This window comes from Larimichthys crocea, unplaced genomic scaffold (genome assembly GCF_000972845.2).
Source record: "Larimichthys crocea isolate SSNF unplaced genomic scaffold, L_crocea_2.0 scaffold417, whole genome shotgun sequence".
In the NCBI taxonomy this organism is placed as follows: domain Eukaryota; kingdom Metazoa; phylum Chordata; class Actinopteri; family Sciaenidae; genus Larimichthys; species Larimichthys crocea.
Window position 1 is genome coordinate 112,290 of NW_020855421.1, and position 10,986 is coordinate 123,275.

The 10,986-nt window shown below is 45.9% G+C and overlaps 1 protein-coding gene across 2 annotated transcripts in view; it reads right to left on the reverse strand.

Moving 5' to 3' along the window:
* Positions 1-10,986, reverse strand: part of LOC104931748 (spectrin beta chain, non-erythrocytic 1) — an 82,965-nt gene that overhangs the window by 50,260 nt on the left and 21,719 nt on the right. Inside the window, exon 2 of one of the 2 annotated variants that reach the window (XM_019259507.2) lies at positions 4,816-5,099. In XM_019259507.2, the coding sequence (XP_019115052.2) occupies positions 4,816-4,963 (148 nt within the window). In that variant the 5' untranslated portion in view covers positions 4,964-5,099. Of the gene's footprint in view, positions 1-4,815; positions 5,100-10,986 lie in introns of those variants that run through there. The other variant, XM_019259508.2, reaches the window with a different exon arrangement.

Sequence of the window (10,986 nt, forward strand, 5' to 3'; positions counted from 1 at the left end):
TTTATTTTGAGAAAATACATATTTAAAAAAGGGATACAAAACAAAAACAAAGACGTATAGATACACTCAAAGGAAACAGTACATTAAAGAAACAAAATACACATATCCATAATTAAAAGTACACGTACATACAGAATATATACATATACACATAAATAAACACACTCACACCTATATAAACAGGTGCAACATAATCAGAACGTCTGACAGTGCCACGGGACACTATTTGTATCAAGAGTTCGCCACCTACTAAGTTCCGTTATGATTTGTTTAAAAACAACGTCTCTGTCAATAAGTTTGATTTGTAATCACAGCCCATCTAGATTTCCATAGCTTGTAGTTGGCAATACTAACAAATACCTTAAATGATTCCTTTTCGTTGGAGGATATGTTCTCATTAAAAATATGATGATTATTATTATTATTATTATTATTATTATTATTATTATTATTATTATTATTATTATTATTACATTATATGTGACATGTCAGTTTGTGATTGGCTGAAGAATCGACGGCCTCCATGTTTTAAATGTGTCTGACACAGACGAGACGCTGTTAGCTGCTGTTAGCTCAGTCTGTTAGCCGGGATGCCGGAGTGTGTGTGTGTGTGTGTGTGTGTGTGTGTGTGTGTGTGTGTTCCCGGCTCTCATCGCTCACACACGTCCAAACATCCTGACAGTATCTGAGCTCTAATATTAGAGCCTTCTGTGGAGATGTTCTTCCTGTCTGAGCCCGGCCAGCACTTCCTGTTTGATCCTGCTGTCCGTCAACACACACACACACACACACACACACACACACACACACACACACACACACACACACACACACACAGGAAGGACGAGGACATTCAAACTGATTGGAGGAGAATCAGCTTCCTGCCTCAGGAGGAGGTGAGAGGTCAAAGGTCGCGACACAAAGACAATACGTGGAACAAATATTGGGAGACGAGCGACCGCGTTTCTCCTGTTCGTATTTCAGACGCTCTTCACTTTGACTCGTTCAAACTGAAGTCGATCATTCACCGGCGGAACCAGAGCAAAGTTCACAACGTCAACAAACGCTGACGCAACGTTAGAGAGACTCGGAGGCACATGGGAACGCTGAGGTCAGAGGTCAGAGGTCAAAGAGAGGTCTTGGACTGGCTGCAGAAGATGGGTCACCCCAGCACTGCACCTTCAGACCTCCATGTGTTCAGACCCTTCAGACCTGTCTGACTGTGACTGGACGTGTGGACTCTGTCTTATGTGAAATGTCTCACTTTCACCGACATGAAGGTTTGAATCGCTGTTCTTTAAAAAATGATTCTTCAGACGCTGAAGGCGGTCAGAGGTCAGAGGTCAGAGGTCAGAGGTCGGCACAAACAGACAACAGATGGACCAGACGTTTCTGCACTGATGGAAACAGTCGGACCCGTTCTTCATGTTCTGTTGATAATCTGTCCCGGCTTCATGCTGAGCGTCACGCCGCGTTTCCTGCCGTCATCTGGCTTCCTCGTGGCTCGGCCCCTCAGGGCGCCCCCCGCCAACGAACCAAACGCCCCATTCATGGAGTCACAGCGCCATTCACAGCGGACGCCCGGAGGGACGGCGTGCTGGTCCTGGTCTTTAGGTCCAGAGCTTCAAACTGACACCACGGCGCTGAATCTCACAGCGACACGCCGCCTCAGCCTGCTGACCACACACACACATTCCTGTGAGGTCACAGCGGCGAGCAGCAGGCCGCCACGATGGAGGAGCATTAACTCAGCGTTGTCTTAACGTTAGACCAGCGCTATCTTAACGTTAGACCAGCGTTGTTTTCGTGCTTGGTGGATCAGAAAGAGACTCTTTACTTTCACTTTCTGATGTTTTTAAAACCACAAACACACACGCCAACATTCCCAGCATTCCATCTGCTCCTCTGAACAGGAAGTGAGATGTGTGTGTGTGTGTGTGTGTGTGTGTGTGTCTCTGTGGGGAACCCGGACCGGTTCTGGTTCTAATTTAAGCGACTCAGTGAGTCGTCGTCACTTTTTTTCAGTACACTCCCAGAAAATACTACGAGGACTCGTTAAATACTTCGTTACTCTTAATTAAAAACATACAAGTTATTTCCAAACAGCTCGTAATTAAAGTGACTCAGCCGAATGAACAACCAAACTTTAAACAGATTAGTTTGCTTCTTAAATTACAAACATTCATGTGAAATAACGAGGATATAATTAAATGTGCAGCTCGTTGTATAATTGTTACATCGTCTTTGTTGTTTGAAGTTTCATCTGGAATGTTTCAGGTTCAAAGTCACAGAATCATTTTTACAGCAGTTTTCTGTTTTTTCTTAACCATGAACAAATAATAGTTATTAGTTATAGTTAGAAATAAAAGTTTGACTTATTTGAATATTTGATTTCACGTTTTTTTGTTTCTCTGCCGTCGTTTACAAACATTTGACCATTTTTCAAACTTCTTAATTTTCATGTTTTAAATCAGAAACTAACTCTGCTGAACATGTTGAGGTCTGACAGCCTCCACCTCCTCCTCCACCTCCTCCTCCACCTCCAACTCTACCTCCTCCTCCACCTCCACCTCCTCCTCCACCTCCAACTCCACCTCCTCCTCCTCCTCGTTGTCAGCGGCCGCGTTCCAACACTGTCAGTCTGAACTCGAAGAACTTAATGCATAAAGAACAAAGTGACACACAGACGGCGTGTGGAGACGATACACGAGTCAATATAACACACACACACACACACACACACACACACACACACACACACTCCTTCTGTCTCTGCCTTCACTGTAAGTAGATCTGCCCGCGTTTCCATGGTGACCGGCGGTTTTGTGTTTCCCAGGATATCATATTGAGGCGTAACACACACACACACACACACACACACACACTGTACATGTTCAGGTTTTCAGATGATGAACGTTGCCTGAACGTTATCTGAGCGTTATTTGAAGGTTACCTTGACGATGTTTTAAAATATTCAGTCAATAAAAACACAGAAAAACAGGAAGTCTTCACATTGAAGGAACTTCAAAATAAAAGTCTGGCTTCGTGTTTCTCCTGTCAGTTCTTTAAACTGTTTCCACCTCACACTCCATCACAGCATTAAAATCACACACACACACACACACACACACACACCGTCAGCTTCTTCTTCTTCTTCTGCATATTTAACAGTGGTGTGAATTATTTAGTGAAGTGGGACACGACTGAAGCAGTCGGCCATCATCAGGGTAAAAACAGCAGCAGGCGGAGAGAGAGGTCGAGTTACTGTGACACACACACACACACACACACACACACACCAATTAGCAATAATTAATCTGCTAATCACAAATTGCTAAAATGAGTTAATTCAATAAAAAAATATGAACTGACACGTTTGTTGTTTGAGTTTCTCGTCATCTGAAGACAAACAACGTGTGAATAACTCATCGATTAATCAATTAATGATTAATGATTAATTAAAGATGAAGCCAGTTCATTTCATTTATTAATCAGGTACTTTGAAGAAGTTTCAGCTTCATTGATTTTTAGCACTTTTCCCACCACGTGAAGATTTACATGCATCACTTGAAGTTTAAAGAGCGGTCTGGTTGTTTATTCAGCCTGAAGCTGGTTAATGAGCCTCGTTAGCGCTCGTTAACTCCAGATTATTAACAGGTGTGAAGGCTGAGGAACTCGAAAATCATTTCACCACCAAGAACGGAACAAAATGAAAAGTTTGCACTTTGATTGTCCGTCACGCTGCGGAGCGTCTGCAGTGGAAAGCACGAGGATGTCAGAGTTCTGAGACGCCTCATTGTTCTCAGTGTTGACACAGCTCATGAAACCTTCAGACTCCCACAGAGGCGACACAAAAACAGGACGGAGACAAACCAAAACTTCTCAGAGGAAAACAACACGGACGTCACAGATCTGATGCAGGGCTGCATCCAAACAGGATTACACGAGGTTAGCCTGATCAGATCATCCTGTTAACTCATCCAGCCAGTCTGAACACAACATCGATACATTTAAACTGATTTAAACACCATGTACCTCGATTAATGATGAGGAAAATATACTGTGAGATTCTGATGCAACATTTAAATGACTTTTAAATATGCTGATAAAGTCATCAATAATATAGGTGTCCAGTTATTCTGTCTGATTATTAGACAATAATGGACATCTGCCGAGATTTGAGTATTTTGTTTGGCCATGACAATCAGAAACTTACCCGCCCAACCAACCAACCACCTGTCAAACCAACCAACCAACCAACAACCTGCCCAATCAACCAACCAACCAACCAACCAACCACCTGTCAAACCAACCAACCAACCAGCCAACTAACCACTCAGCCAATCAACCACTCGTCAAACCAACCAACCAACCAACCGCCCGCCCAATCAACTAACCAATCATCCATCCAAACAACCAACCAACCACCAATCAAACCAACCAACCAACAACCCGCCCAATCAACCAACCAATTCACCTGCCCACCCAATCAACCACCCGTCAAACCAACCAACCAACCAACCAACCAACCACCCGCCCAATCATCCATCCAACCAACCAACCAACCACCCGCCCAATCAACTAACCAATCATCCATCCAAACAACCAACCAACCGCCCATCAAACCAACCAACCAACAACCCGCCCAATCAACCAACCAATTCACCTGCCCACCCAATCAACCAACCAATTCACCTGCCCACCCAATCAACCAACCAACCATCTGACCAACCAACCACCTGCCCAATCAACCAACCAACCATCCGTCCAATCATCTGACCTACCATCCTTGCAATCATCTGTCCGTCCTCTTACCTGCAAGGGCTTTGATGCGCGAGCGCTCAAACAGGCGAGCCGAGCTGTTCTCGTTGTCCCAGTCATCGGCGTCCCAGCGGTTGTTGACGCCATCGTTGTACTGCTGCTGGATCTCCATGTGTTCGAACTCCGCCGCTACCGACGTCATCTTGACCTCGCCTGCGACTCCGCCCCCACCGCCGGAGTCCTTCCTTCCTGCTGCCTTGCTGCCGTTAGCGACGGGACCGTCAAACTCAAACCCTCAGACTGGCGCTGACTGGCAGGCCGAGAAACTCGTCCACAACCTGCAGAGAAGAAACAGGCAGACACAAGACACAACTGGTTTGTTTAAGCGAATATTGATGGAGGCAACCAGAGACACCACTGAAGCTCAGAGACTACGTCCAGGTTTTAGACAGTCTGCAGGGACGTCACAGAGACTACGTCCAGGTTTTAGACAGTCTGCGGGGACGTCACGGAGACTACGTCCAGGTTTTAGACAGTCTGCTCAAACATTTCTCCACCTGAGTCTTAAAAACAGTCTTAAGAGTTCTGGACAGTCTCCACAGCAGGATTTCCAGCCTTTGTGGCTTCAGAAGACTAAACTAAACCTCGTACGTGTCCGTGTGGCGGATCAGAGCGAACAACGTGAACTTCCATCGAGATGAAAACAGAAAGAATGAACCAACTTCAAACGTTCAGACATGTCGAATAAAAAGAGCGTAAAATATATTTTAAGTTTGTTTTTGTTCATGAACATAATGAAGGACAAGCCAACAAACTACAAACAGAAAAAACTGTTTAAATTCAAATGCAGGAAAACGTCAAATGTAAATATAATAAATGTATAAATATAATCATATATTTTATATTAAACTTTATTGGATCACAAACTGACCCTAAATCAGAGACTGGGGCCGTTCTGTTGTGACTGTCACGTGATCATTTTTCTGCTCTCTGATTGGCTGCAGCCTTTCCCTGATGTGCACAGACTTCATCTCTAAACTGGGAGGACGTCGCCTCCTTCTGGTCACAACACGTTACTGCAACATGTGAGGAAACAATCACAGCACACACACACACACACACACACACACACAAACACATTCAATTCATCCTTAAAGAAGCAGGAGCGGTTTATTATCATGTTCATGTTCATGTCCTGAGATATGATGTAAGACTCCCTCCATGATGAGTATTAAATAATTCTTTACAGACTGACTGTGCAGATGTTTGTGTCCTGCAGCGTCCGCTGTCCCTGACGGAGTCAAACAGCTAAACGGAGAGCGGCGAGTCAGCAGCACGAGTCCGACTGGAGCCTGCAGTCAGCAAACGGCACCATGACTCGGCAGAAAAATACAGCAAGACACCGAGTCACAGTTTGACTGCAGAACGAGACAGCCACATCAGAGACTACGTCCAGGTTTTAGACAGTCTGCGGGGACGTCACGGAGACTACGTCCAGGTTTTAGACAGTCTGCGGGGACGTCACGGAGACTACGTCCAGGTTTTAGACAGTCTGTGTGGACGTCACAGAGACTACGTCCAGGTTTTAGACAGTCTGCGGGGACGTCACAGAGACTACGTCCAGGTTTTAGACGTCGTGTGGTGCACGTCACAGATACTATGGTCCACTGGTTTTAGACAGTCTGCGGGACGCTCCAAAAAAAAAACGAAACAATTAGAAGAAAGAGAGACTACGTCCAGACGTTTTACGACAGTCGTGGGAGAATCACAGGACACGTCCAGGGTTTTAGCATCGCGGGAACGTCAAAACGGACTACTCCAGGTTTTAGACAGTTCATGTGGGGGACTCAAGAGACTAACGTTCCAGTTTTTAGACAGTGCTGCCGGTGACGCTCACAGAGACTACGTCCAGGGTTTAGACAGTCTGCCTGGCAGGACTGCGTCACAGAGACACTATCCAGTTTTAGTCATACTGCGGGGAAACGTACGAAGAGACTACGAATCCAGCGGTTTAGACAGTCTGCACGGGACGTCCCATAGGGAGCACTACGTCCATGTTCTAAGACAGTCTGCGGGGACGTCACAGAGACTAACGTCCAGTTGGGGTTTTAAAAGACAGTGCCTGCGGGAGGACGTCACATGAGACTACGTCCATGTTTTTAGACAGTCTGCGGGACGTCACAGAAGACTACGTCCAGGTTTAGACATCGGTGGGGGACGTCACAAGAACTACGTCCGGTTTTTGAGTCAGTCTCGGCTGGACGGTCACAGAGACTACGTCCAGGTTTTGAGGACAGTCCTGGCGGGACGATCAAACGGAGACTACGTCCAGGTTTTAACGAGCCACCCCCGCCCCCCCCCTGCGGGGGACGTCACAGAGACTACTTCCAGTTTTAGACAGAAAGTCTGCGGGGACGTCACAGAGAACTACGTCCAAGTTTGTAGCATTCTGCAGGGACGTCACAGAGACTACGTCCAGGTTTTAGACAGTCGCGGGGCGCACAGAGACTCGTCCAGTTTTGACAGTCTGTTTCTTTGGCCACCACCCACGGACTAAAACTCAACCAATGAGACATTCCTGTCTCTAAAAGGGTCGCACTGATGTGCGTGGTGTGCTGTGTGTGTGTGTGTGTGTGTGTGTGTGTGTGGGGTTGTGTGTGTGCCACCACATGCAGCTCAACAACCAGTCAACTGAAGTCTGCTTGTGTTGCTACTCAAAATACGCCAGCCACGTGGGACTCTGACAGGTGTGGGTGTGTGTGTGTTTGTGTTGGTGTGTGGGTGTGGTGTGTGTGTGTGTGTGTTTAACACAAGGTGAACTCATTCAGAACAATGAATTGCACACACACACACACAGTTTCAGAAAGTGTGTCATGACAGGACATAGACTCTGTGACACTGTTTCATAATCAGATTCCTCCTGCGATCAGTTCTCATTATTTTCAGAGATCTATTTAACATTTATTTAATATTTATTTAATATTTATTTAATATTTATTTAATATTTATTTAATATTCTGCTGCTGAATTTATTTCAATTGAAGAAACCGACGTCAACATGTTGCTGTTTAAGGTCCAATGTCAACGTCAGATTCGTCAATGTCAGAAGTGGTTGGTAGTTGTAGTTTTCCTTGAATGTTCTTTTGTCTGTAGTTTTATTATATTTCCGGTGAATTTCCGTTTTTCCCATGTTCATGAACGCATCATAGTCATTCCGACGGCCATTGAACGCACCTCACATGTGTGAGATGCCGTAGTTTAAACACGTGCACGCCTGATTCAATTCAGTGACGCGACCAGTGGGGTTAAAGTTCACCGGGGGAAATGTATTAAAATTTTGATTTAATTAAATCGATCGAAGGAATTAATATGCAAATCGATTCAGAATCGGAAAATCGATTTTTTCAACACAGGCCTAATGAATAACGTCTTTAACGTAAACAAGCCGAGAACCTCAGGACAGGAAGTCGTTAGGAGCTGCAGATCATTTGACAATATTCAGAGTAAAGAAGGGTGGAGAGAGATGGAGAGAGATGGAGAGAGATGGAGCGGTTGGAAAGAGATGGAGAGAGATGAAATGGGTGGAGAGAGATGGAACGGATGGAACGGGTGGAGAGAGATGGAGAGAGATGGAACAGGTGGAGAGAGATGGAGAGAGATGAGAGAGATGGAGAGAGATGGAACGGTTGGAACGGGTGGAGAGAGATGGAACAGGTGGAGAGAGATGGAGAGAGATGGAACAGGTGGAGAGAGATGGAGCAGGTGGAGAGAGATGGAGAGAGATGAGAGAGATGGAGAGAGATGGAGAGAGATGAAATGGGTGGAGAGAGATGGAACGGATGGAGAGAGATGGAGAGAGATGAGAGAGATGGAGAGAGATGAAATGGGTGGAGAGAGATGGAGCGGGTGGAGAGAGATGGAACGGATGGAGAGAGATGGAGAAAGATGGAGAGAACTGGAGCGGGTGGAGAGAGATGGAGAGAGATGGAGAAAGATGGAACGGATGGAGAGAGATGGAGCGGGTGGAGAGAGATGGAGAGAACTGGAGCGGGTGGAGAGAGATGGAGAGAGATGGAGAGAGATGGAGAAAGATGGAGCGGGTGGAGAGAGATGGAGCGGGTGGAGAGAGATGGAGAGAGATGGAGCGGGTGGAGAGAGATGGAGCGGGTGGAGAGAGCTTTCATAAGAGCTGATTGCAGTGGAGGATGCTGGTGAGAGAGGTTGGAGGAGGACGTGGGCGTGAAGACAGCAGAGCTCCACGTGACGGAGGAAAAGAAAAGTCTCTCTCTGCCTTCATATCTCTCCGTCCGAGCATCCGTCACCCTGTCACTGCTCTATTTCAGTCCTTCCTGTTTTCAGCCTCCATCATCTCTCCATCTCTCCATCTCTCTATAAATATCCTCCACCCTTCTTCTGGTTTCACCACACACACAGTAACCAGCCGTTACTCCGCCTGAACGTGGAGCGTCGCCTCCGTCAGAGGAGCTTCATCTCTCACGTTCACGTAGTCAGCTAAAGTAGCCACGTAGCATCTTTAGCTTCTATATGATGAAATACAATGAATGTTTTTTAGCCTCTTTTAGCAGCTTGTTTCGGTTTGGAGCATATTTCCTGTTCTGAAGATCTGTGGGTCACAATCAGCTCATTCCTCTCCTCTCCTGTTTCCTCCTCTCCTCTCCTCTCCTGTTTCCTCCTCTCCTCTCTCCTCTCCTGTTTCCTCCTCTCCTGTTTCCTCCTCTCCTCTCTCCTGTCCTCCTCTCCTCTCCTGTTTCCTTCTCTCCTCTCCTCTCCTGTTTCCTTCTCTCCTCTCCTCTCCTGTTTCCTCCTCTCCTCTCTCCTGTTTCCTCCTCTCCTCTCCTGTTTCCTCCTCTCTCCTTTCCTCCTCTCCTCTCTCCTCCTCTCCTGTTTCTTCCTCTCCTCCTCCTCTCCTGTTTCCTCCTCTCCTCTCCTGTTTCCTCCTCTCCTGTTTCTTCCTCTCCTCTCCTGTTTCCTCCTCTCCTCCTCCTCTCCTGTTTCCTCCTCTTCTCTCCTGTTTCCTCCTTTCCTCTCTCCTCTCCTCTCTCCTTTCCTCCTTTCCTGTTTCCTCCTCTGCTCTCATCTCTCCTTAACCTATGTTTATTTGTTTATTTGTTGATTTGTTAATTTGTTTTTGTTGATTTGTTGATTTGTTATTGTTTATTTGTTTATTTGTTTTTGTTAATTTGTTGATTTGTTTATTTGTTTATTTGTTTACTTGTTGATTTGTTTTTGTTGATTTGTTGATTTGTTTTTGTTGATTTGTTGATTTGTTTACTTGTTGATTTGTTGATTTGTTTTTGTTTATTTGTTGATTTGTTGATTTGTTTTTGTTTACTTGTTGATTTGTTGATTTGTTTTTGTTGATTTGTTGATTTGTTGATTTGTTTACTTGTTGATTTGTTTATTTGTTTACTTGTTGATTTGTTGATTTGTTTTTGTTGATTTGTTGATTTGTTTTTGTTGATTTGTTGATTTGTTTACTTGTTGATTTGTTTTTGTTGATTTGTTGACTTGTTGATTTGTTGATTTGTTTACTTGTTGATTTGTTTATTTGTTGATTTGTTTACTTGTTTGTCTAACTGAGGTTTTGGTGGCGACTGAGCTAGCTTAAATGCTAAAACAGTACCTGTGATGCTAACGGCTAAAGCTAACAGAGTTCTGTTTGTCTCAGTGACATTATCCAGTCAGAACCACAGATCTCCATGGTTACCGCTGTCCCAGCATGCATTGTGTCGGAGCCCACTCGTCAAGCAGTCGACAGCGGCACAAAGACTCTCGGCCGGAGCTTCACAGAAGAAAAGCTTCGAGTGACAGGAGGCCGGATCCCAGAGACGAGACGCTGCTGCAGAGGACACGACAGAGACGAGACGAGACGCTGCTGCAGAGGACACGACAGAGACGAGACGAGACGCTGCTGCAGAGGACACGACAGAGACGAGACGAGACGCTGCTGCAGAGGACACGACAGAGACGAGACGAGACGCTGCTGCAGAGGACACGACAGAGACGAGACGAGACGCTGCTGCAGAGGACACGACAGAGACGAGACGAGACGCTGCTGCAGAGGACACGACAGAGACGAGACGAGACGCTGCTGCAGAGGACACGACAGAGACGAGACGAGACGCTGCTGCAGAGGACACGACAGAGACGAGACGAGACGCTGCAGCAGAGAAAACACGACAGCGAGGCGAGGCTGGTGGCGGG